Source organism: Natrix helvetica, assembly GCF_964273705.1.
Source record: "Natrix helvetica genome assembly, chromosome: 10".
In the NCBI taxonomy this organism is placed as follows: domain Eukaryota; kingdom Metazoa; phylum Chordata; class Lepidosauria; order Squamata; family Natricidae; genus Natrix; species Natrix helvetica.
This window is the reverse complement of record NC_138561.1, coordinates 22,790,743-22,815,287: the sequence shown is the minus strand read 5'-3', so window position 1 is coordinate 22,815,287 and position 24,545 is coordinate 22,790,743. Positions and strand designations below refer to the sequence as shown.

Genomic DNA, 24,545 nt, shown 5'->3' with positions numbered 1-24,545 from the left:
AGTTTCTGCAACAACCCCACCCCCCCACCCCCCCAGCCAAAGATGGACAAATTAAATACGTGCCCTTGAAGCCGGATCTGTCCAGCGTACTGTGTAAATAATTTATTACAAGCATAATTATGACTTTGAACAATAAAAATTAGGTTACAAATGTCCTGTTCTTCGTTTTGAGCTTGGCTTTGGAATTTAATGTAAAACATCTGGATTCAAGTCTCCATCATTTTTTTGAGATCCGTCACAGGGAATTTCTGGGTGTCTTGTGAGCTGTTCGCACCTTTACAACAGGCGTGTGATGCCTTCTGATCATCGTCGGTGGGAAGGGCAGGCAGACCCTGCCCTTTGGCAAAGGGGAGCCTTCCCCATAGGATGCCGCAGCCGCCGTCCCCGTTCCCCTGGGCCTCTTCCGAAGAACCCGCCTCCTGTCCTGTGCGACCGATGCAAAGCTGGGCCAGAGCGTTTTCAGGTGGGTTCCTGCTGCAGGCTCATCTCTTCCTTGATAGGCTGGCCCTCCACAGTGTCCAGCAGCGCCCTGGGCTCCGGCTCCCCGCCCTTGGCTCTCTCCTGCTGCGTCTGGGTCAGGGGGTGCACCATGGACATGTGAACGTTGAGATTGTGGGCCTTCTCAAAGCGCTTCCCGCACTGGTCACAAGCAAACTCCAGCTCTGCCTCTGCTTTGTGCTTGGTCATGTGGTACTTGAGGGAGGCCCTCTGCCGGCACTGGAAGCCACAGATCTCACACCTGGAGAAGGAAAGCAGGGCACAGAAAAGGGACAAGGCCCAGCTGTGCAGGGGGGAGTAAACATGTCCTCAGGTCTTTACATTCTAAGCCGGTCCTGGAACCATAACTGAGAAAGCCCAGATTCCATATCAACTATTCAAAAAGCTCCTTTTATGGGGGGGGGGATCGGGGGAAGCCTTCCTTCTGGAGGACATGCAAGGCATACAAACAACCTTCTTAAGAGACTGAGCGGGGGAGGGAGGTGGGGGGGGGAGGGAGAGAGACCACCTGACAGTGTGAGTGCAGCCAGAGCTCGCCCTGTGACTGAAAGCTCCCAAATGCAGCTCTAGGAAGACTCCTGAACTGGCACCAGCACTTACTGAAGTGGCTTTGCTCCTGAGTGGCGCATCTGGTGGACAGACAGATGTTTGCGCTGTTTGAATGTCTGGCCGCATTCATCACAGATGTAGTTGCGTACCTCTGGTTGGGGAAGAAAAACAAAGCATTATTCCTTGTCTGAGCCTTGTACGAACTCCCTGTATTTTCTGGATTGTATTCTAGAATGGGCTGCAAGCAGGGTCCCTCGCCCGGGAGGCCAGAAAAACAGCAGGGGGGAGCGGAGGAGAATCCCAAGCTTTCCCTCTGAGGTACCATTTTTTAGGATCCACCTTTGACTGGCAGTGGGTTAGTTGCAGATCTTTTAATAACTTGGTTAGGGAAAGAACACAGGAGATCCCGTTCTACTGAGAATCTTGTGAGATGAGCAAGAGAAAAAGAGGGGGGGGGGGCTGTTTCTCCTTAGGGGTTGCCCCTTTCGTGGTGGGCTCTTCTCTGCTCAGCTTACAGGGATCCTTGCAGGGAAAGGACACTCCTTTGCCCTGTGTGTGCAGGGTGGGGGGGAGGGGGGCTGCCTTCCTGGGCTTTGCCAGACTAAATCCCAATCGTGAGCTCCATCCAAGGTGGCAAGAGTGGTTTGCCAACCTGACGGGTGAGCGATGGCTGACGCTACAGGGCCTACCCGTATGAATGAGCTTCACATGGCGCTGAAGGTAGCGGTCAATCATGAAGACTTTGTTGCATCCTGGGTGGGGACAGGGCCTCTCCCGGACCTCTTCATGGTGTTCTTTGATGTGCTTCTAGACCCAACCAGAGAGGCGGCTGTAGGTGGGTGGGTGTCCTCTGGCCTTCTCCTCTCCTCTCCGCCCCTTCCCCCGTCTATCAATGCTTTGGCATTTTGAATGGCAGGAGTCATCGGGCCTTTGGACCCACCAGCTCTCTTTCCATCAAGTGTGCAGCGAAACTGGGGCTCTTGTGGAAAGCACAGCTCCAACTGCAAGTGGGTTGTTGTTCTCTTCAGGGTCTAAACAGGGTGCCCCCCCACCCCCACTGGTCCGTGACTTGCTTCTGCAGGGCGAACTGGCTTACCTTCATGCCATCCGCCCCTCTGTACACAGCTGTGCAGCCCTGATAAGGACACTTGTAAATGTTTGGCAGCTCCTCCCTGGAGAAGGAAAGAGTAGCTGGGTCAGAGCTCAGGCAGGCTCCCCCGGGGGCCCCTCACCAGGCAGCCTCCCAGACCTTTCGCCCTTGATCTTCTTCTTCCAGCCAGCTTTGGGTCCCGGCTTCTTCCTTGTTTTGGGCTCCTCTGTGTTTGCGCCTTCGCTTTCTGCTTCCCTGTTATTGGACACCCTGAGAGGAAAGGGAGGGAGGGAGGAAGCAGGAGAAGTGGCGGGAGTCCTCTCTCCAGGGAGGCTCCCTGGGCCGCCACGTGCCGCCCTTCTGGATTTGGGAGCGAGAAGGGAAAGGTCCGTGGCACCTCCACCCCCACCAGGTGCAGCAGTCTGAGACCTACCTCTTTTCTGGACAAGGCGGAAAGTCTGAAGACTGCGCTGCCTTGTGGTTCTCCTCCTCATATGAAGACTCTCTGAGAAAGGAGAGAAACTTTTAACCATTTCACTAGTTAAAATAGAGCAGTAGACTGGTTAGTTACATGTACCTCAGACAGCTGCCAGGGAACGTGCAAAAGAAAAATTTAATACATAAAATAAAAAATACAATTTGATAAAATAGAAGCCATCTGTCTCAAAATTGAACAGCCCTCTCAGCAGAGGGGGGGGAGGGTTACAACATCCTCTATCTCCAGCCTACAACACGGTCCTTTCAGAAGTTCCAAGAAGGCTCCACACCCGTTTGCGCCACTCAGGGGACCCCGAGGACACAGATAAAACATCCAAGTGGCCTCAACGACCCACTCAAAGGATGCAAAGGACCAGCTGTCTGCAAGGAATATAAATCCTGCCATTCCCCACCATCCAGGCAGCGCTGAAGAAGCTTCTTGGATGAGAAGCGAAACCTCTTCAAAGAAAAACAAGAAAGTCCAGTTGCCTCTTGAAAAAAACACCCTTGGGACAGCCATGACTTGGGATGATGGAGGATCTCCATAGACTTTTGGTAGCCAGGTGACCTTTCCTTGACCAGCAGCTCTGAATCAATGAATCTCGTGGCTCTGAAATGAGGTGACTTAGAGTTGCTTGATGAAGCAACGGCCACAAGGCCACCAAAGAGCAAGGAAGAAAACGGGCTGCCTGAAAGCGGCCACGAGGCCTCTCAAAGAACCAGATGCTGGCATTCAGAGCTTTCATGAGAATCAGGATTCAAGCTTCCGTGGGGTGCAGGAATCCCTTCTACGAGCTAAAAAATGCCTGTAGATGTTCCTGAGAGAAAGATTCTGGGAAAGACAGAGAAGAAAGGCTTCTAGGTGGCAGTCGCTTACTCTGATTACCTGTATCTCAAGACAACACTTTAATGTTTAGAGCCACCAGCGATGGTTACTCAGTTTTGTCCCAATCTATAATCAATCAACCTCTTAGTATTCTTAGCAAAATTTTAAAATTAGGGGCTTCCCAGTTTGGACTTTAACACGCGGCCAGTCACTGAACTCCGGCTTAGCAGCAGCTCTATTTTCCCCATCAGAGCTGGCCGGTCTTTTCCAGCTAAAGAGGCGAGGGTTGATCTCCAGACTGAGCCTTGCAAGCCAGTTCCTCAACCGTGGTTGTGCCCCCCAGAAGTCTAGAGTGGGTGAGGCTTTTCTGAAGGCCACAGGAGGAGCAGCTGCTGTTTGAGGGAAGGCGACTGTATGCCCATGGGAGCACCTGGCTTGGCTTGAGCTGACTATTCACACCAAGGGATCCCCACCCTCCGTATGATGTAATAGAGTCGGTAGTAAGTCACCAACTCTGCCCTGACGTCTCTGGGATCATCATCGATACTCTGGTATTGGAGGCAAAGGGTGAGTTTGAAGGCTGGTGGAGCTGCAGGCTCTCCTGAAAAGGGCCCTGGAAAATGTGGAGGCTTTTGAGCCAAGGAAGACTCCGGAGCAGCAACTCCAAAAACTATGATAGGATCTCCAGATGCAACAGCTTCCAGCAGCCAACCAAGGTGAACAGGTAGGGGACTTCAGTGGGGGCTCAGCCCCAAAGAGAGTTTTTGAAAGCTTCAACTTGGGCTTGGAGATTCCTACAAAAGGAAGCTTCCTTTTCTCACTTGTACAACCAATAGGACAGACCAGACTTAAAGTGGAACTTTTGTTCAAAGTTCAAAACTTGTTCAAAGTGTGCTGGTGTCAAACTATCCAAAGGAGGCATCACAAGCTGCTCTTCAGCCCCCATCAATGGCCTCCTCCCCTCTCTGCAAACTGTCTCCAACATCCTCCAAATCCTCTCAGTGGGGCGGGGCAAATGTCTCCCTGCAACCATAAATTTTCATGCGCGCAAAGAGGACATTTCGAAGCCCCCCTTCTCTCACCCCTCAGAAAGGTCACTGAACGCGTCTTTTACCCGCTCATCCGATGCTGCAGAGGGAGCCGGCTTCTCACTCGGCCGCCCTAGGGAAGCCAGAAGGACAGGGGTTAGGGAGGGTGGAGGAGAGAGGCCTGCAGAGCCACCAGAGAGGAAAAGGCCTGAGCCTTCAGTGCCCATGGCCGGCTTCTTTCCGAGAAGGAGGGGGTCTCTGGACTAAAAGGGGTGAGGAGCCAATTAACTAACAGGGTGGAAATGAAAAACAATGCAAAACCCAAACGTGCAAGGGAGGGGCTCCATGGAGCAGAGACGGGAGAATTGGTCTCCCAGGGTTGAAAGAGCCTCCTCTCTCTCCTCCAGACCCAGAAGAATCAGCAGCCAGGAGGGGGACAGGCTGAGAGTCCCAGAGTTGCAGGCTCAGCACCAGCTGAGTGTCTCTCTGGCTTGAGCTCAAACCCATCAGCTCCCTTGGGGTGGCTGCTTCCATCGCTGCCGGAAGCAGCCCTCTTACCTGGGCTGCCCGACCGGGGACAGGTCGCCTGGAGCAGGTCCTCCTGCAAGGGGTCTTGCAGGGAAGGCAAAGCTCGGCTCTCGGGAAGCAGGTTTTCTGCACTGGATGCCGGCAAAGCAGTCCCACTGTCTGCCGGCTGCTGTCCGGCCACCGCTCTAGCTGCACTGGGCTGGGGTTGCAGCGAAGGAATGGCCGCCCCGGAGCTGTCGGATGCCACCCCATTGCCCGTCACGTGCTGGGGACTCTCCTTCTTCAGCTCCCACTGGACGGCCAGGGCACTGTCTACCAGCAAGGTGCTGCAGTCCGAGTCAGTGCTCATGATGTAGTTGTGGCCCTCTTCGCAGCCCCACACGGCTCTGATGATCCCGCAGTACTTGGACGACAAGACACTCTGCAAGCTTGGTGCCATCGGGCAGTTCTCTGCGTGGCCATGGCTCCACCTTACCAGCTGGTGAAGGCACTGTGGGCTGGAGGTTATCAGGTCTGCAGGTCACAGGGAGAAAAATGGCTTACGATCAAGGCCATCCCATTGTAGTTATGGCTGCTGCAAGCGCTCGTGGGGTGGTGGTCCGGCCTCCCACCTAAGCCTAAGGATCACCTGCCATGTTTGGACTGGGCCTGGTGCAGCCGGAGGACTGGCCAACAGCTTCCTTCCCAGGGATGTGCAGTCCCTGCTAGGAAGACACTGGATCCCTTCCAGAATTCTCAGCCACACTTCCGCTCAAGTAATAAAACTGACAACTGAGCACTGCCTATTTCACACCTGCATATTTCGCAGGTGTGGTGCGAGGCTCACCTTTAATTAAGACGACTGCCTCAGACTGGGGGTGTATGGTGGAAGTTAGCAGCCTGATGGTCCTGTAAGAATCCTCCTAGGGGCAGGCAGGGGGGGATTCCCTCATTCATGCCCCTTGTGCCTCTCCATTGTTTTAGCGGAAGGGGTTTTCTAGACTTAGCCATGTCTGACGTGAAGTGGGCCAGGTAAAAAATTACTATAATGAGTTCAATTTCTAACTTTCCTCGTCAGTCCCTTCAAAATGTCTCCTATGTACAACAGCTTTGAACGTTGGTCCAAAAGACGCCATTTGGGAAATCCTAAAGGCCAATGCAGATGCTTTAAGGCAGCACACTGAGTAAAATCCCCAGGGGGGCTTATTAGCTGCCTTAATGCTGGAAAAGGACATTCTGCTTCTCAGTTCAGATCAGGCGTCCTAGCTAGACAGAGGGTGGCCGTGCAGATTCGCTGCGGGGGTCCACCTGGAGCACAAGGCCTGTGCTGCTGACCCTCCTTGGCTGAAGAGGAGCACCCTTCAGCTCCGAAGCAGCAGCCAGAACCACCAAAGGGAACTCGGTCTCTCGCCTACCCAGACACGGCGCCTCTCCTTCTCCAGCTGAAGCAAGGGGCAGTGAAGGCTGGGCGAGGTTGTTCCTGCACAGAGAAGGGAGGGGGGACAGATGAGAGCAGAGCAGGAAGCTCGATTAAATCTCCTCCTTTGCGAGAGAACTGGGTTACTTGGAAATCAGGGGGGCAGAGAAGGTGCCCCCTACCCCTCAGGCAGTGGGCAGGGACGGGCAACAGAGACGGGAAGGCTGCTCCACCTACTTTCCTCGAGGCGGCTTGGGGGCTCCTGCGGGCGAGACGTTCACCTTCTGCATGAAAGCCTTCAGGATGCTGCGGCACTTGTAGAACTGGGCGTGGCACTTCTTGCAAACAAAGGGGGGGAGCGAGGGGTCCTGCTGGACGGCCACCCCCACCAGCCGCTGGAAGTCGGTGAAGAAGACTTGGTCCCAGCGCCGCTGCTTCTCCGAGTCCTCGCTCACCACGGGCGCCTTCCCGAAGGCGTTGCGCAGGCTCCGCGAGGAGAACTTCCCGTGGCAAAGGCGGCAGAAGCCCGTGCTCAATCCCCGGGGGATCCCTGCAGGAGTTGCCAGAGCGCGGTTGGCCAGGCCGCTCCGCCCAAGAGGCTCCCCGCACCCAGGGCCTCCCCCTCCCCCCAGGTCCTTTAAAAGAAGGGAGGGGCTTTGTGGGGAATCCAATCCCCCCTCCCCCAGGCAAAAGGCCCCTCCCTCTGGGAACAAAGCCGGCCGGGGCGCTGGGCGGGCGGAGGGACGCCCTGCAGGTGCTGATGGGAGTTGGGGCTCCCACCTGGGCCCTTTCCCAGCCGTCCCCTTTGACACCCGGAGCGGGGAAGTCTTTTGCCAGGATCCCACAGGAGAAACCGGAGCTCGCCCGATACAAAGTAGCCTCGGCTGCCTCTGTAGCAGGCACGGGCGTGCTGCGTTGCGTTTCCGGGCTTTTATCTGAGGAGCAACGGGCCCTCGGCCTTCTCGAGCTCGGCGGGGGAAGCGGCGGAACTTCACCCGGCGGCCAGAAGCAGCTCAGGGATCCTGCAGGCATCCCGGCCATCTAAAGGCCGCCCCAATCCCCGAGTGGTTCGCAGCTGGAGCGCAGCCGCTCCGCCCGCCCGTCCACCGCACCTGGCCTGTCGGCCGCCCCAAAGCAAACGGCGGGGAGGCGCTCGGAACTGGCCGGCCGACAGCGCCCGCCGCCCTAGCAAAGCCCCAGCGAAAGCAGGCGGGGGCCGCGCGGGGCTCCTCCGGGGGCCTCCACAGGCATGGCGCTGCTCGGGGCGGCCGTCCGCAGGTGAAGGTCCCGGGTCTGCTCACCCGGCACGGCTGCGGCTTCCGAGGGCGGCGAGGCCCAGCGCTTGGGCTCCGGCGCGCTCTTCTCCTCCCGGGCGGCGGCGCGTCCGCGGCGCGTGCGGCTCACCGAGTCTGCCCTGCTGATCTCGGCCGGCAGCGCTGCGGGCAGGAACCGGCCACGCCGATCCCGCTTCATGGCCGCGCAGACGGAGCCTTCACCGGCGGCTGCTGCTGCTCGGAGCTCGGGCGCCGGTCCCCCTCCCCCGCTCCCCCTGTGGCTGGGCCGGCCCGCAGCGCCCCTGGCGGACGGAGGAGCCCGGCCGGCCGCGCCAGCAGCAGCTCCGCCCGCCGCCTCGACCCTCAGCCGGAGCCCGGAGCCCCGCCGGCCAGTCCCAGGGGAGCAGCGGGGCCGGCCGATGTTGCCAAGGAGGGCCCTGCAAGACCGGCCCGCTCCGACCCCCGCAAGGGAGGCCGTCTGCGGGCCCGGCGGCTGGGCTCCAAGTCCCCGTCCTCCTTGGCTGCCGCCCGGTCCTCTATCCCTCCCCGCCTGACGTGGAGCCTCCGGGCGGCCGCCGGCTGGGGAGGACTCGGGCGGGGTCCCCAGGGGGCTCCGGGTGGGACAGGCGGCTGCATGTGGGATTCATGACCGGGGTCGATCCCCGCGCCACCCGCCCCTCGTGTGTGCTCAGTCGGGGACTAGGTTTGGGGACTAGCCGGCCCGGCTGAGGGTGCACCAACCGCCGAGCCTCGGGGCGGGGGGGGAGGCGAGCCCGGCTGGCTTCCCGCGGGAGAGGAGCGCTTTTCTGGCGCGCGGCAGGGCGGGGGTCGCCCACGCAGAGCCCGGGCCTCGGCAGCCTCCCTGAGCAGGCGCCGAGCCGGAGGGGCTGCGGAGCCCAGGCGGGCCTTCCTGCCATGCGCGGAGCGACCCCCGCCCCGCCCAGAGACGGGCCGCCGAGCCGCGGCTCCCCGGGGCCGCTTCGGGCGCGGCCGGTCACGAGCGAGGGGGCTCCTCCCCGGGGCTGCTCCTGCCCCGCCCGCCCTGCCTGCCGGCGCCTGCGGAGCAATGGCGGAGCCGCGTCCCTTCTGACCTCACCGGCTCCGGCCCCGTCCGAGCGGCCGCCGCGCCTCGGCGGCGAAGTTCCGGCCCAGCCATGGCGGCCGCGCCCTCCGCCGCCGCAGAGCCGCCGGTGAAGCCGCTGCAGGGCGCCATGAAGCTGGCCAAAGCTGCCCTGGAGCTGGACGCCGGAGACCGGCCGCGGGTGAGGGGCGCCCAGGGTCCCGCCCTTCAAGGAAGGCGCGCCGGGGCGGGCTAGTCTGCGGCGGGGTCCTCGGGAAGAGGGGCTGCGCCCCCCCCACCGCGCCCCCCCTTTCCCGGGGGGCGGCGGGGTCTTCAGCTGCTCTGCTTCTGGCCCAGCCCCAGCTCGCCTCAGGCGCCTTCGGTGTTTTGGCCCCGTTGCCGGGAGGGCGGCCTCTGCTGCCTAAGTCCCCCTCCCGCCTTCCCTGAGGAATGGGATTCTGGGGATGAAGCTGATCTGGAAGCCCCCCACCCCCACCCCACGGGCAGGGGAGGGGGAGCAGCAGAACAGCTGGGCGACTCTTGCCTGCAGCGCCTGCTTCCCTTGGCTCTCCCCCTGAGGGCCCTGGTTCTGGGGCTCACCCCCCTTGGGGTTAATTCAGTTGGGAAAGCAGCTCCGGGTTGGAGGGAGTGCAAGTACACTAGCCCACTTTGTGAGCTCTTCTGGGGAGGGGGGCAGGGAAGCAAGCCCACCCAGGGCAGCCAGAAACAGCTCTGGTCCTTTCACCTGCTGAATTGTCCTCCTTGGCAGGAAGCCTATGTGGAATATCTCAAGAGCATCGGCTACATCGCCCAGGTTCTCCTGGAAGAGGCGGCGGCCACGACTGGTAACCCTGCTCCCCCCCCTTTCCCTGCCCCGGGACCCTCCGAAAGAGACGCTCCTTTGCAGCACCAGTTTCCTTTGAGGAAAATAAGCTTTCGAGTTGGTGTCTTTAGTAAAATAAAGACACGTAAACCCCACTTCTGAGTGGGAGCATTTTGACACGTCACCTTGACAAGACGAGTTCATGCCCAAATCATTTCCTTGGAGCTGCAGCGCTTGGCCCTTCCCTTCACAAGACCCTCACCTGATCCCCCCCCCCCCCCGTGTCCTGGGTGATGAAGCTGCTTCAAGGAAGGTTGTTGTGCAGGTCGGGTCTTGTGAGGATGACGGGACCAAAGCGTTGATAGGAGCAGCCCTATGAAATTGGTCTTCCTTACCCGTGGCAACTTGAAGATGTTGGACTTCAATTCCCAGAATCCCCCAGCCATCCATTCTGAGCAGGGAATCCTGGCAGTTGAAGTCTACATGTCTTTAAAGTCCCTGATGTTGAGAAATGCCGCGTCTGCTGTTCTTGGGGAAGGAATGATGGCAAAAATCGCTTTTCCTGGAGCTGGGCAATCCCACGGGGGGGGGGGTCTAGAGTGGCTAAATCCTGCCAGGAGGAGGGGAAAGGGGGTTGGCACCGAGCTCTCTTGGAGGTCTTTTTGAGGTGGGCTTGCATCCCCTTGTAATTGGACAGACACAATCACACATTCCTTGTCCCGAAGGGGATGAAAATGATCTGGTGCCTGACACCCCCAAGATGCTCAAGGTAGCGGAGCAGTGCCTGGAAAGAGCCAAGAGCAGCGTTTCTAAAATAGGTGAGCCCGGTTTCTTTTTATAGGCATCCCCCTACCCCCTTCCATCAAGCAGAACAAAAGAGGGGGTCTTCCTCGTTTCAATGGGACCAAAGCTGAGTTTAGGTGGGAAAGCAACCGTTGGCCCCACTGCTTAGTAAGGGCTTCCTCTCTAAGTGGTGATTTTAGAATAAAGCTTCCGTTAAGTCAGGGGTCTCCAAACTTGGCAACTTTAAGATGTGTGGACTTCAACTCCCTGAATTCTGGAATTAAAGTTTCCAAGTCTTAAATTTGCTGAATTTGGAGACGGCTGCTTTAAGTCGCCATATGCACTCCTGGTGGCTCCCTTAAGCCCTCCCTGTCGTTTTCTTGGAAATGGTGTTGGGAGTGCCTTCCTCCAGGGAGTCTTTTCAATTTCCCAGACTAGCCTAATGTCATTTGAAGGTCTCCCACCTAATTGCTGGCCCTACTTAGCTTCTCAAGACTGGCCCCAATCGGCTTGGAATGCTCCCAATGTTGATGATTGTTCTTGAACTGGGCCGATGCCTGATGCGGGTCTGAAGCCTGTGCACTGCCTCGTAACTGGACTGTGCTCTGTGCTTCTAGGCAAAGGCTGGGAGCTGGGATTTGCCGTTGGGCCCGATGTTTGTTTTCCTGGCTTCTTCCTTGGACCCTGCTCTCTGGCCCGCGACTTTGACCTGTTTTGCCCCTCTGTCAGTCCTGAGCTGTTTGCTTTGACCACAACGGGGCTTTGTCTTTTTCTGAATTCCCCAATTCCAGGAAAGGCCAAACTGGTGGGGAAGAAGGGGGGCCCTGCTCCCGTTTCCCGGCACCGCAGAGTCTCCTCGGATGAAGGCAGGAAGCTTTCACCGTTTCTGCCTCCTGAGATGTTCCAAAAGCTGCAGATCTCTCAAGTGCAGAGCCCCAGGAAGTATGGGGGGGGGGCCTGGGGGAGCTTTGGGTGTTGGGGGGGGCGAGCTGGACCCTCCAGCTGCTGCCTGGAGCTGGTCCAGGTGACATGGCCCTAGAAGGAGCTGCTGCTTCTTTTCCTTCCGCAGCAGCAGAGAGCTCAGCCCCCTGGAAGAGGCGTCCCTGCAAAACCAGAAGCTGAGAGCTACCTATGAGGCCCGGCTGGCCCGGCTGAACCCCAACCAGGGGGTGCAGAAGACCTCTCTGGCAAGTGGGGCCGTCTGGGGAGATGATGGGCCTCGGGGGTCCCATGGGAGCCAGGCAATGGGGCCCACACATCTTTTGGGGGGGAGGGGGAGACTTCAGGAGCTGAGGCTGTGATGGCCCTTTTGCAAGAAAGGTTGGCTGGTGGCATCTTCCTTTCCCTCGTCCTCCCTTCTTGACTGCTGAGTTTTGCTCCACAGACCCTTTCTCTGCAGCGTCAGATGATGGAGAATTTGGTGATTGCAAAAGCCCGGGAAGAAGCCGTATCCTTTCTGGCTCTTCTGGGGAAAAGGAAAGGAGAACATGCCCCCCCACCCCCCCAGGCTGAGCTGAAAAACCCACAGGAGACCCAGCTGCAGTCCTGGGATTCCCTAGGGGACTCCCATCCCAGATCCCCACCCTGCTTCATTTGGGGGGGAACACTCCACCCCCTCTGATTTCTCTTCAGCTGTCCCTGCAGCCAGCGGGTGCTTTGTCATTTCTCCCCACCTGAGCTGGACTGGCACTTGGCCCAACTGCCTTTGCCGTCTGACCAGAGAACCCGGGTGGGGGACTACCTGGGGCACTTTGAAGCCTTGCTGGGGAGGACCTTGACTCTGCCCCCCCCCCAGCTCCAGAGAAAGATGGAGGAGCATCGGCTGCGGCTGCAGGAAGCTGCCAACAGGCAAGTCATCTGGGCCTGGGATGCTTTGCTCGACCCTTCTCCGTTCATGGGTGGGGAGGGAGGGGGCCCAGCTGCTCCTCTGAGCCTGTGTTCCCCCACCCCTTAGGAGGTTCTCCAGTAATGCGGTGCTGACCCCAGAAGAGCAGGAGCAGCGCGCCATCTACGCGGCCATCCTGGAGTACGAGCAGGACCACGTACGTAAGCAGCTCCAGGGTCGACCACGTCAAGGACGCAGCGTGCTTCCTTGTGTGCAAAGGTCCCCAAGAAGCAAATGGGGAGGGGCTGAGAGAGAGACGAAGGGGTGGGGGGCTGTAGTTCAGTGTTCTCTCCTCTCCCCGCCCCCCAGGACTGGCCGAAATTGTGGAAGGCCCAGTTGAAGGAGCAGCCCAGCGACCTGTCCTTGGTGCCAAAGCTTCTCTCGCACCTGCTCAGGTAGGGAGGTGGGAGCAGGGCACAATCGCCCAGTGGGGATGAGGCCGGGGCTGGGACCCTCAACGGACGTTTGAGTTGACCTGGAGGGACAGAACGACCCTCTGCTGCGGGGCTTTGCCCGAGCCTCCTTCAGAAGAGGCCGCTTCCCCTCGGCCCACCAGAGTGGCCGTCCCTGCAGGGGGAGCAAGCGGGGAGGGGCAGGTTGTTCCTGCCACCCAGTTTTCCAAGCGAGGGCAGCCCAGCGAGGTTTGGTGATGGCTTCTTCTTTGATTCCAGCTTTGCGGATCATCCCATCTGTCAGTTGCTGAAGAAGCTGCAGTGCTCGGCCTACCACCGCATCTACCCTCTCATCAGCCAGAGCAGGATGGAGGCCTCGCGCGGTTGGTCCCTCTCCTCCTCGCTGGATGCTGAGGCCTTCCTGCCATCGGCCACCGAGGGACGGCGGCTGCGCTCCTCCCAAAGCTTGCACTCCATGTTTTCCGTCCAGGAACACAACAAGTTGAACCTCCGCCATAGCATCTCTGGCACCCCCTTCATTGAGGACCAGAGCCTCTTGCTTCCCCCCCAAGAAGGACGGGGGTCCCCCCCCTTGGCTAACCGGGAGAGCTCCTTCGAGGACCTGGAGCAATTCTTGTCAGCCTCTGAAGCCCGGCCAGCAGGGCCCCTGCAAAGCCCTCTGCCGGGGAAGAAGGGCTCCCAGCAGGAGGCCCTCAAGGCAGTCGTGAAGGAGATTCATAACTCCATTGGTGAGCACCTGGGTGGGCAGCCCCAGGGGGACCGGACTGTCAGCGGGGGAGGAATCCGGCTTGCCAGCTGCTGCAGACCAATCCATGGAAAGGGGGGGGGGTAGCACTTCTCCTTCCTAGAGGCTTTCACTGATGGAGGGGGGCTGCTTCCTCCCTGCAGACAGACTGTTGTCCCTGACACTGCTGGCTTTCGAAGGCCTCAACACGGCGGCCGCCAAGGACCAGTGCCTGGCACAGCTGGAGGAAGCCTTCTTTGGCCCACTCTGGGGGCCCCTCTTGACAGTGTACAGGTGGGAGTGAGCCAGCCAGCACACACACACACACACACACACACACTGCCATCTTGATCAGATGGTGCTGTTGCAAAGGGGGGAGTCAGGGCTGCTGGGCAGGAAGAGGCAGAAAGCCCCTTCTCCTGGCAAGGAGCCTCTCGGGCCTTGTGCAAAGGGAGGGAAGGAGCCCACCCACCCACCCAGCAGGCTTTGCTCAGCCCTCCCCTTCTTCCTTCCCTCCCTCTAGGACTGTCTACAGGGCCCCGGAAGAAGCTCTCTCCAGGAGCATGGAGCTGCGCAGGAAGGCCTCTCCGACTGAAATGGGCATCCCCTCCAAGCTGCTCCCCAAGGCAGCAGGGCCTCCCCCGTACGCTGCAGCCGTGCAGGAACTGCTCCTCCTCCCTCTCAGCAGCTGCCCGCAGAGGAAGCTGGAGTGCATCGGTGAGGCCAGGTTGGGCTGGGGGCACTTTAGAAACACCTCCCAGTTAACCCTGGGCCTTTTCCTGGCCTCGTCCGGCACGGACACGCTGGGCTCCCTGATTAGGAGGAGAGAGCAGCTGGGGGGCAAGAGGTCCGAGCTTTCCGTGGGTTGAAAAGTCCCTGGAAATGGTGGTGGTCTTCTCAGGGAGAGGCTGCCCGGGAAACGCTTGTGGGAACCGGGAGGATGAAGAGAGGTGGCCAGTGCATAGAGCTGTGTGCCCTGTCTTCCCCCCCCCTCCTCCCTGTCTCTTCAGTGAGGACCTTGCGAGTCATCTGTGAATGTGCAGAGGAATATTGTGGGAGCCGACTCCAACCAGCGTCCGCCGCTATGTGAGCACCTGAAGGCAGCATCCTATCCAGATGGGATGTCTGGCTTTGAAGCCTGCTTTGCCACTTCCTGGGCAAGCTCTGGGCAGGCCCTGCCCTGAAAGCAGCAGTGCTGCAGCAGCCCTGGGCACTAGCGCCACTCGGCACTGCCAGCTGGGGAGCCAGGCTTGACGCGATGTGCCCCTCCCTTTGCAGCGGTGCTGATGACCTCCTGCCCATCCTGTCCTTCGTGGTCCTCCAGAGCAACCTGCCTCAGCTGGCCTCCGAGTGTGCCGCCCTGGAGGAGTTCATCCACGAAGGGTAGGCGTGGCAAACGTTCGTCCACCTTTGCAGGGCCAGGCAGAAGCCCCAGGCCGGGGGAGGGGAGGCCACTGGCTCCGCCCTCTGCCTGGTCGCATCCCACTGGGGCTGCCCCATCGCCAGGCATCTGGCTCGGCTCCCCTCTGCCCATTTTGAGGGTGCAGAAGTGCCAGCCACTGCTCCCAATAGCCCTCTGCAGGGATGTGATGATGGGGTGGGAAGGGGGGAGGGAAGGACAGTTTCCCTGGTTGAGCAGCGCCTCCCCCCTCCTTAGGACTGACTGGTTCCCTTTTTCTCCCAGGTACCTGATTGGGGAGGAGGGCTACTGCCTGACCTCCCTGCAGAGCGCCCTCTCCTACGTGCAGAGCCTGCAGGGGCCTGTGGTACTCCGGAAGTAGCAGAGCTGCCGGTGGTGGGGGCTGCCCCTCCCTGAGCCGCCTCACGTAGGATCCCTCCCTCCTGCCTTGCTGCTTCCTGGGAGGCTTTTTGGAGGACTGGGGAGCAGCTAGACCAGGCAGCCTCCCAGGGCTACTCTTGCACAATATTGGGGTGGGGGGAGGCAAACTTTGGTGTTAACCCAGCATTGCCTAGCATCTGCCCTCCCCTGCAGGCCTTCTGGCACTAAGGCTTCTGTCCTGGTATGTTGTAAGACCTTAGCTGTCTGCACACACCCCCGGCCCCCTCGTAACAGCTGAGCCTGCCTCTGCTTCTCTGCCTTGAGGGTGAAAAAAGAGGGGTGGGCTGCAACTCGCTTCCCACATTAACACTAAGAGTTGCTGTAGTCCCCTCCTCCCCTCAGCCGCAGGGCAAGCCAGCCATCCTGGCCCCCTGGCAGCCTCTTCCTTGGGAGGGATGGCCAGAGGCAGAGATGGGATCCTGCTGACCCGCCATCCCCTCCCTCCCCCTGCCCTGCATGGCCCCTCCCGGTATGACAGCTGCTCCAACCTGTGGCTTCTGCACGCCCTGGGGGGGGGTTGTTACTGAATAAAGGGAAGGTGGGGGAGGGGCCTGGCTGCCCATCCTTCCTTGCCTCTGTTTGGGGTCTTTGAGTTCCTCTGTGATGGAATAGGAGCCACCTGGGGGAAGCTGGCAGGGGAGCTTCCCTGGTGGATTGTGCGTTGTCTACTGAGGTGGAGCAGAGCTGGAGGGAGAAGGTGGGGAGGGGGAAGGAAGCTGAGAGTGGCTGGCAGGAATTAGCACAAGCCTCTGAGCTGCCAGCTGTGGGGGAACCCAGTGGCAGCCGTATGAGGTGGCAGGTGGGGAAGGAAGACGGAGCCTCCCACCTGCAGGGCCCTGGGAGGGCTGGAAGGGCCCCAAGAGGTCTCCACTGCACCGTAGAAGGAAGCCGGGGCTCCCTCTGCACCGTCTCCTCCTGGGGGGCCCTTCGTGTCCCTCCTGCCTGATCTTCCATTGACTTTGGCGCCTCCGTCTTTCCTTCTGTCCTGCCAGCTTCACTCCTGGAAGCTCTTTGGGAATAAAGCTCTTCTCCTCCCAGCTAGGCTGGTTGTGCTTCTTTTTGGGGGGGGCAGCCGGGGCGGGGTTTGGGGGGGTCGGTTGCATGAAGCCAGCCAGGGTTACTTTGGGAGGGGCAGTGGGGGGGGGCCGCTCGGGTCCACTTCCTGCAACAGTGGCCTCTCGGTAGCCCCCTGGGCCAGCCCTCCATGCTGGGGACTTCCCTACACCTTGGGGGTTCTGGAAGCCGCCAGGAGTTTGGAGGCAGAGACCGAGAGCTGAATGGGGTTGGAGGAGGGGGGGGGGGCTTGGCCGCCCAAGAAACTTCGCCCTCCCCCTGCAGTCGGGGGGTGGGTGGGGGGAGGGGAGACAGAAGCGGTGCCCCCTTTGCAACCAGGCACGAAGCCCTGGGCGGAGCGCGACGCAGGGGGACCCGGGCACGGGGGGAGGAGCTCGGCTGTCAGCACCGTTGCGGGCTGCCAGGCGGCTCGCCGGTGAAGGGCTCCCTGCAGGGGACGCCAACCGCTCCGGCCCCGCCCCCAGGATTCGGCGCCGCCTCCCTGTGACGTAGGCGGGGGCGGGGCCGGAAGCGGCGGGGGCGCCGGAGCGTCGAGCGGCCGCCGGCAGGTGAGCGGCGGGGCGCGAGTTCGAATCCCAACCGGCGGACCCGCCGGGGAAGCACCGAGGCGGCTGCGGGGGCCCGCGGGACTCCAGGCCGCCTCGGCCGGCCGGGCTGCTTCGGGGGACGCCCGGAGTCTCCGGGGTCCGGGGGGGGTCTGGGGCCGGGGGGGGCGCCCTCCAACCAACCGCAGAGTCTCTCCCCCCTCCCTTCCCCCCCCCGGGCGCCTGGCATTGGCCTCGGCAACCCCCCTTTGTTGCGGCGGCTGCTCCGCCTCTGCCCTGCTGGGCGGCCCCTCCGAGCCCGCTGCGACCCCGGCCGAGCGGGGCAGCGGAGGCGGCGGCCCTTATCTGGGAGGAGGAGGAGGAGGAGGAGAGGGCCGAGAGCGGGAAGGGAGGACCTTGACTCTCCCCCGGGCCCTCCCCGCCGGCTGCCCCCGAAGCCCCGAGGGTGAGGGGCCCGGCGCTGCCCGGGGGCGGGGGCGGGGCGGGCGTGGCAGCGGCTGCCTCTTCCCAGCTGCAGGATGGAGCCCGGGGCGGGGCTGCAGGAGGAGTACCGGCGCTGCCTGGAGAGGGACTTCCGCCGGGGCCACGCGGGGGCCTGCAGCGACGCCTCCCTGAAGGAGCTGCTGTGGCATCACCTGCTGGAGGAGCCGGAGCTCCACTGCCGCCTGGATGGGGAGGACACCTTGGCCACGCTGGCCACTGCCCTGCGGGGACACCTGGACACCAAAGGGACCCTGCGGAACCTGGCCAGGGCCTTCGAGGTGCTGGAGTTGGCCGCTGTCAACCTCTACTTCTTCCCTTGGCGCAAAGAATTTGCCACCATTAAGGTGAGCTCTGCATTGGGCTGGGGGGAGGACGGGGGGGGGAAACGGGGGTCTTGGGAGGGAGCTGACAGTTAGGGTCTCTCGGCAGACCTTCTCCGGGGTCTACGTCCACGTCCTTCAGGGGGTCCTGCCAGAGGCCAACCTCGCCCGGAGTTTCCGCCGACTGGGCTACGTCCAGCAAGACCGTCTCCACCTGGTGAATCCCCGACTGCCGTCGAGCGCCAACCTGCTCTGTGCGGCCTGCTGCTTCTTTGCAGCCAGGGTGGAATGCCAGATCCTGGCAAAAATTGTGGAAGAGTTGGAGCCACAGGTTGTGCCCTCCGATGAGCTGCTGAAGGCTCGGATGGAGGCCAAGGGCAACCTGGAGCGGTGCGTGGCCAAGCTGCGGAGCCTGACACGATGGCCACGTAGCCGCGAGGTTCGGCCGGACCTGGCTGGCGGGCTCGACCTCTACCGGGAGAGCTCTGAAGGACACAGCTTCTACCGGGAGCCTGCAGGGAGTCGGCTCTGGGGCCAGGAAGCCTCCTCCCTCAGCGAGTGCGGCAGCCCCCAGCTCCTGAGGCGGAGCCCCCAGCCGCTGGCGGAGTGCCGGAGTGAGCCCCCTTGGAGCCGGGAGTCTTCCTGTGGCAACGGACTGCTGGGCTCGGAGGAGCCTGACCTGGCGACCTCCTTCTCCTTCATCTCCTTGAGGCGGGAGCTCAGCAGGACTTCTGAGATGGACTTCCCTGCTCAGCTGGGGAGCCCGTTCTCATTCTCCGGCCTGGGGGGCTATGAGAGTTCCGATCCCCCTTCACAGGCGACGAGCTGCCCGGCCTCTCCTCCATCCAGGCAGCCCAGGAGCCTCCACCTCAGTCCGGGCAGCCTGCACAGCAGCACCCAGGGACTAAGCCCTGAGCCGGCCCACTACCAGATGCACAGCTGCCTGCTCCCGGGGGCCCTGCCCTGCTCCTGCTGCAACACCTGCCGGCTGCTGCATGTCAGCACCTGCGACGGAGTCCAACACTGCCGGAACCACCACCACCTGGTGGAAGAGCTGCAGAGCGAGAAGCAGCAGCGCCTCTGGCTGCAACGGACAGAGGTGGACAGGCTGCTGCAGGAGGGAGGCGGGCCCTGGCAATAGGATGGGGGTGCCCGGCTGGGCTTTGGGGCGCCGAGCCCCACACCCTGCGAGGTCATAGAGGATCATGCCCGCCAAGCCAGCCTCTGGCCTGGGGGAGGACAGGGTCAAAAGCGGCCAAGCCCCCCCTCCCCCCCTCCTTCTAAGAGAACACAGCTGGGTAGATCTTGTTGGCGGAGGATTGAAGGGGAGGAGATGGGTTGGATTAAGGGTCCAATGCCCATGAAGTCTGGAGGTGGCAGGTGGGGAGCAGACCTCATGCCACCCACCCTGATTTCTAGGATTGAGATCAAGGATTTCTGGATGCCCTTTCTAACATTCCAAAAGCCCATTCTGGAGTTTGTGTGGCCCAGGGCTGCTTTGTGTATGGCAGAGGCCAGAGAAGAGTCTCCTGCTCAAGCAGCAAGCTGGGGAGGAGGAACTGTGGGCAGCATTTTCACAAATCCAGAACGGACCCTGTGCTAGTGGTCTCTTTGCTGTAATAAACTTAACTGAAAGCTGCCTGGTTTTCTAGATCTCTGAACACCCTCCCACTGTCTCCCCTTCTTTAAAAGCCAGGAGGGCTGGAGGCTCTTCCTCTGCTCAGCTGGCCGAGAGCCGCTGGCCTCCTCTAGAAGAGGCTCCCTGTGGCCTGCCTAAGCACCACAGCAGGAATGGCTGTCCTGGAAAGCAGCCGAGGCCAAAACGAAGAGAAGAGCAGCCGGTTCTCCAGCAATGGCTGCAGGGTGACCTGTTTCCAGAACGAGCTCAGGTGCCACTTTTGGTGGCCATGGCAAGCAATGCCCTCCTCTGGCACATGGGCTCAAGGAGGGCAGAGCTGCTGGCTGCTGCCTCTGGGCATGTGGGGAGGGTGGCTTCCGCTTGCATGTTGCAGAGCTGCCAGAGTTTCATCCTGGGAAGCAGAAGGGCCTTGAGGCAGTGGGTGGGGTGTGCATGTGTTGTTCGTGCAGAAGGAGTGTAGCCGGAACCGGGAATCTCTTCCACCCCCAAATAATCTATTTCCAGTCTAGGAGCAGACAGGAAGCAGGCAGCTGGAGCAGCAGCCTACGCAGCAGCGGGTGTGCAGAGTGTGGCGAGGGCAAAGTGGTGTCTGGAGACTGAGCTGCTGAAGGTTGGCACAGCCCCCACCCCCCAATCTCCCACAGGTGCCATTTGGGGCCTGGGCATCTCTTGTCCCCCTACTGACAAGGCACCCAGCAATCCTCAGACTGGAAGAAAAGTCTTTATTGAAAAGTCTTCCAAAGGGCTCGGCTGCCCAGCTCCTGCCACAGAGCAGAGCTCCCTGGAAGGAAGGCCCGCACTCCAAGCCTGGGAGGCATCTGCCAGGACGCTTCCCACCTGCTGCCCTTTCAGTTGCGGCTGTCTTGAAAAGGTTGCCGGCCTTGAGGTTTGCTCCCTTCTTGGCTGCTGTTTCCCTCCGGCCAGGATCTGCCTCGCTGGGCCATCTCCAGCCCTGAGCCTCAGGAGAAACGCTTGGCAGAAAGCTGGCAGGGGGAAAGAAGGTAGTGGCAGGAAAAGGGAGGCACATACTCCCCACCACCACCTTTTTTCAAAAGGACATTCCCGGTTCTTTTGGTCTTGGGAAGGGAGAGGAAACGGGGTGGGCCGTCTAAGGAAAAGCAGAATCTGTGTGCAGATTTAACCGACAGAAGAGCTAACTAAAATGCACTTTTTAATCTAGGGTTGTTGTTTTTTAAATAGAACAACCTATTTTTGATGTTTGTGTTGGCACAAACATCCCTGAAAATGCCACGAGTGCCAAAACCCGCTCCCCACCCATTCTCCCAAGTGCCTGCCCTGCCCTTTAGGCGCCCTCCGAAGCTGCCGTCTCATGGCCGGCTACGTTTGCCCAGGCATTCCCCTCCCGTGCTGGGGGCGGCCCTCTTGTTGCGATGATGGGGGAAAGTTGGCATCAGCTCCGGTTCGCAGGCTGGAAGGAAGGAGGGAAAAGAGGGATCAGGCCCAGGAGAATGAGGGAACCCCACCCTGCATGAAAGGGACCCTGGGGGCCACTTACGCCACGGCTTCTCCTTGAAGTAAGAGCTCTCCAAGCAGTCTCCGGCCGTGGCTCTGTGGAGGAGACGTGGCCGTGAAGGGCATGTCCCTTCTCCCCCGCCCCCTACACCTTTACCAAGCCTGAGCCCATCAGCCCCCTTCTAAGAAACCAACAATGGCCTCCCTGTGGGGCAGCCCCTGTGGAAGCTTGGGGTGGGTCAAGGAGGGCAGCTTCTCAGCTTAACTGGATGGCCAGGAGTCTGCCGGGAGCTAGGGATTCGGGGCAGGTGAGGCCTCTTACCTTTTATTCGGATCGTACATGAAGAGCAGGTTCAGGAGACGAAGGCCGGCCTCCGACAGCCAGGCGAACTTGTGCTTCAGGTTGTTGTAGGGCTGCTTGCGGAGGGTGTATTGGCTCACCAGGGGCAGCTTGGAGAAACCCTGGAAAGGGGGGGGGAATGGAGGGACCCACAAGGAAGTACTTGGCTGCTGCGTGCAGCTCAACCCCCAGAGCTCCCCAGCCGGCAAAGCCAAAGGAACCGAAGTGGGGGGGGGGGTGGCTTTCGTTGCACGCAGCGGAGGACCCAAAGGGATGAAGAGCGGTGGGTGGAAGGACTCACGGGCCAGATGGTCTCGTTTGGGGTGCCCAGCAGCTGCACAATCAGGTCAACCTGTTGTATCTCGGAGCTCCCAGGCAGCAGAGGCTTATGGGCCAGCAATTCCGCCAAGATGCAGCCCACCGCCCTGCAGGGCAGACGCAGAGTTGGTGGTGAGAGCACCACCCAGCAACCCAACACCTCCCCCCCCACCCCCGGGCAGACTCTGCTTTGCTCCTTCAGACTCTTGCAATGCAACCCTGCAGAAAATAGTCTCCCCCCGCCTCCCCAGCTGGAGCCCATCCACTGCTTGGAGGCCTCTCTTCCTCACCACATATCGATGGCCGTGGTCTGGGTGGTTGTGCCCAAGAGGAGCTCAGGGGCCCGGTACCTGCAAGGGGAAGGAAAGAGTGACGGTGCTCAGAGTTGCCCAATGCCCAGCCCGCTTGCATCGAAGGGGGCCAGCAGTGCTCTATGAGGGGGGGGCGGGGTGTCTAGCCAACTCACCACAGAGTCACCACTTTTGGAGTCATGGGGTTCAGGGGGACCCTGTAGGCACGAGCCAGCCCAAAGTCCGCTGCAAGAGAAGAGGGGTCGGGGGGCTTGCTGTTTTATATCTGCAGCAGCTGAGCTGAGCACCTGGCACCTGAGATGCTATTGCCAAAGACTCACCTGTCTTCACGCAACCTTTGTCAGTCATGAGCAGGTTGGACACCTTGAGGTCCCTGTTAGTTGACACAACACAGGTGCGTAGAAAGCTGGGGTTGGGCAGGTCTGAGTTCAGGCCACCAGTGCCAGCGCCCATTCCCTGCCCTTCTCACCTGTGGATGATGAAGTTGTTGTGCAGATACTGAAGACCATGGAGAACCTGGAGGACGATGCACTTCACCTGCAGGGAGGCAGGCAAACAAAGGAGGGTCACTAGAGGGCCCCCGACCCACCCGTCCTGTGCTGGATGCCATTCTACACTCAAGATCCAGAAGAAGATGCTAAAATGTTGGTTCCTTTGTTTGAAATTGCACACGCATCGGATACGTTGTGCCAGTCACCCTGTCCAGCACAAAGCAAACCATGTTTTGGAAAGTGTGAACAAATTAGGCCCATTGGGACAAAGCGGGTCACATGTCAATTTGCCCTCCCCCCTCCCACCCTCCCCAGAGGCTGCCCTGCATTGTAGCCTTTGGGGCATCAAGTGAATTGTTAAAATGTGCTTTTCAGATCCTTGTCCTGCTGTTGTTTTTAGTTGGAATTATTCTGTAATTGTTTCTGTATTTTATCTCCTTTCTGAAAGCTCAGGCTCTTGCCAGTGTACCAGGCAGCACCCTGTTATTAATGCCTTGCTTACGCTGGAGCATACCCCTTCCCCCCTGCCCTTTGGTCCCAGTTCATCTAAAAGTTGGGACAGCTATTTGGGATGAAAGCCCTTCCCCCGGACCCTTTGGCCTCTCCTCCAATGTGGCATGGCGACTACCACCAGCGAAGCACAGCCGCTGCACCTGCCCTGCGGACACACCTGGGCTTCGGAGAAGGGAGCCTGCATATTCTCAAGGAGGCTGGCCAGGTCCTGCTCACAGTAGCCCATCACCAAGAAAATGCTGCAGGGGGAATGGGAGGCAGGGGTGTTTCCAGCTGCAGCCAGGAAAGGAATCCCGCCGCAAAGAGGCTGAACCCCTCCTTTTCTTCTGCCCCCTCTTTGCTCCCACCTCCAGTCCTCCCTTTCTGCAAATGTTTCTACGGTCCCATCATCACGTGGGCCTGCTGCCCTCAGGAAGGAGGCTCTTTGTCCACCTGCCCAAGGAATTACCTCTCCAGGTGATTGCCCACCACCACCTCCTTCAGCTCTACGATGTTGGGGTGCTGGAGCTTCAGCAGCAGTGTGATTTCTCTCAGGCTGCTGATGGGGATTCCTGTGGGGGGGGAGGACCTGGGTAAGAGGGGTGCTGCCGGGCCTACTCCCCCAGTGGGGCCTGCGAGGAGGAGCCCGCTCTGCTCACCGTCTTTCTCTTTGTCCATCCGCACTTTCTTCAGAGCCACAATCTCCCCTGTCTGCGTATCTCGGGCGCGATCTAAAACAGCAGGGCAGGCAAAGGTCTAAGCCCCAACCCTCCCTCTCTCCCTGCTCCCACCAAGCCCATTTCACAAAGGAAGCACTGGGACAGCCAGCCCCCCCCCCCCCGCAGAAGCCGCCTAATATTTAGGTGGCTCTGCCAGCCTCTGCCAACCTGGTTGGGCGCCCAGGGAGCTTCCCAAGCAGGAAGGGCTCCTTTCCTGGAGCAACGGGCGGTGGCAGAGGGGAGCTTCTGAAGCCTGGACAGGCTCAAGCGGGTCACCCCGGGGCGCTCCTGTCCCAAACCCTCCCCAGCCCCAGGCGGGACTCACACACGATGCCATAGGTCCCTTCTCCGATCCGGTTCAGCTTCTCGAACTCTTTGACGCTCCGGCATCTTCCCAGCTGGAAGGAGAGCTGGTGAGAAGGCCGTTTCTGCGGCTGGGGGGCGGGGGGGGGGCGGGAAGCAAACGGTGTGTGTGTGTGTGTGTGTCGGGGTGGGCTGGGGGAGCAGCTCCTGCCTGGATGCAGCACCGGCGTCCGGCAGGTGAGCGCGGACTACACATCCCAGCCCGCCCGGCCGCTGGGCAGGAGGGCTGAGCGGGGGAGCGCGAAGGGCACCCTGGCAGTCGGAGTCCGCTTACCCGGTGTGCGGGAGGCACCGCGAAGAAGCCGCCGTGCAGCCGCTTCAGGCGCAGAGGCTCGGGCTCTTGCTCCGCCATGCTCTTCCCTCCGCCGCCTCCCGCTTCCGCACAGGCCAGCTGGAAGGGGCGGGCCGAGAAAGCCTGCCGGGTCGCCCCTGCCCGGCCCCGCCTGCCAGCCAGGAGGGCTTGCTTCGTTCCTGGCCACTGACGCTCTTCTCCGAACAGGGGCGATGGGCACCTGGGCAGCCCTTGCCCTGTGCAATTGGAGGGAGGGGGCTTCTCTTCCAGAGACAGGCACCAGCCTCCCGGCCCCACAAGGCAGTCGGTCTATTCCTTCTTTCCTTCCCTTGGATCCCACTCCATGCCAAGAAGCCTCTTACTCACTTTAGAAAGTGAAGAAATTCTAAAAGTAGGGCTGCTGCACCTGAAATTATATCCCCAATATTAATTGATCTGTGCAGGTACAGTTCTGTTCTTGACTTACTGCATTTAACAAACACAATTATTGG

General features: G+C 60.4%; 4 protein-coding genes across 8 annotated transcripts; 2 read left to right on the top strand and 2 right to left on the bottom strand.

The window, feature by feature from the left end:
• Nucleotides 1-87: 87 nt before the first annotated feature.
• Nucleotides 88-8,008, bottom strand: ZNF276 (zinc finger protein 276). The gene is made up of 11 exons (XM_081962992.1): nucleotides 7,694-8,008; nucleotides 6,630-6,942; nucleotides 6,391-6,455; nucleotides 5,027-5,509; nucleotides 4,523-4,601; nucleotides 2,571-2,642; nucleotides 2,297-2,407; nucleotides 2,144-2,219; nucleotides 1,737-1,854; nucleotides 1,099-1,198; nucleotides 88-739 (listed from the first exon to the last, which is right to left on the bottom strand). Exons 1-11 carry the CDS (start codon nucleotides 7,863-7,865, stop codon nucleotides 460-462), a joined length of 1,869 nt encoding a protein of 622 aa, XP_081819118.1. The 5' UTR covers nucleotides 7,866-8,008; the 3' UTR covers nucleotides 88-459.
• A 635-nt stretch (nucleotides 8,009-8,643) lies between these two features.
• VPS9D1 (VPS9 domain containing 1) lies at nucleotides 8,644-16,231 on the top strand. 3 transcript variants are annotated; one of them, XM_081962990.1, is made up of 15 exons: nucleotides 8,644-8,928; nucleotides 9,496-9,571; nucleotides 10,275-10,367; nucleotides 11,124-11,274; nucleotides 11,405-11,519; nucleotides 11,717-11,779; nucleotides 12,128-12,180; nucleotides 12,287-12,374; nucleotides 12,527-12,612; nucleotides 12,889-13,358; nucleotides 13,519-13,648; nucleotides 13,878-14,071; nucleotides 14,365-14,440; nucleotides 14,633-14,737; nucleotides 15,039-16,231. In XM_081962990.1, exons 1-15 carry the CDS (start codon nucleotides 8,821-8,823, stop codon nucleotides 15,133-15,135), a joined length of 1,905 nt encoding a protein of 634 aa, XP_081819116.1. In that variant the 5' UTR covers nucleotides 8,644-8,820; the 3' UTR covers nucleotides 15,136-16,231. The 3 variants fall into 3 exon arrangements, with proteins under 3 accessions (XP_081819116.1, XP_081819115.1, XP_081819117.1); XM_081962989.1 differs by having other exon boundaries at nucleotides 8,654-8,928; nucleotides 11,402-11,519; XM_081962991.1 differs by having other exon boundaries at nucleotides 8,783-8,928; nucleotides 10,247-10,367; nucleotides 11,402-11,519.
• Nucleotides 16,232-16,575: 344 nt separating this feature from the next.
• SPATA2L (spermatogenesis associated 2 like) lies at nucleotides 16,576-19,255 on the top strand. Of its 2 annotated transcripts, none has more exons than XM_081963425.1 (3): nucleotides 16,576-16,816; nucleotides 17,331-17,640; nucleotides 17,726-19,255. In XM_081963425.1, the coding sequence occupies exons 2-3, from the start codon at nucleotides 17,332-17,334 to the stop codon at nucleotides 18,755-18,757; spliced, it is 1,341 nt and encodes a 446-aa protein (XP_081819551.1). In that variant the 5' UTR covers nucleotides 16,576-16,816; nucleotide 17,331; the 3' UTR covers nucleotides 18,758-19,255. The 2 variants fall into 2 exon arrangements, with proteins under 2 accessions (XP_081819551.1, XP_081819550.1); XM_081963424.1 differs by having other exon boundaries at nucleotides 17,325-17,640.
• Nucleotides 19,256-19,960: 705 nt separating this feature from the next.
• Nucleotides 19,961-24,195, bottom strand: CDK10 (cyclin dependent kinase 10). Of its 2 annotated transcripts, XM_081963166.1 has the most exons (13): nucleotides 24,037-24,183; nucleotides 23,725-23,797; nucleotides 23,340-23,411; nucleotides 23,150-23,252; nucleotides 22,859-22,940; nucleotides 22,167-22,234; nucleotides 22,018-22,070; nucleotides 21,853-21,922; nucleotides 21,677-21,736; nucleotides 21,370-21,493; nucleotides 21,051-21,190; nucleotides 20,772-20,824; nucleotides 19,961-20,684 (listed from the first exon to the last, which is right to left on the bottom strand). In XM_081963166.1, the coding sequence occupies exons 1-13, from the start codon at nucleotides 24,112-24,114 to the stop codon at nucleotides 20,584-20,586; spliced, it is 1,077 nt and encodes a 358-aa protein (XP_081819292.1). In that variant the 5' UTR covers nucleotides 24,115-24,183; the 3' UTR covers nucleotides 19,961-20,583. The 2 variants fall into 2 exon arrangements, with proteins under 2 accessions (XP_081819292.1, XP_081819293.1); XM_081963167.1 differs by lacking the exon at nucleotides 20,772-20,824 and having other exon boundaries at nucleotides 24,037-24,195.
• Between the last annotated feature and the right edge of the window lie 350 nt (nucleotides 24,196-24,545).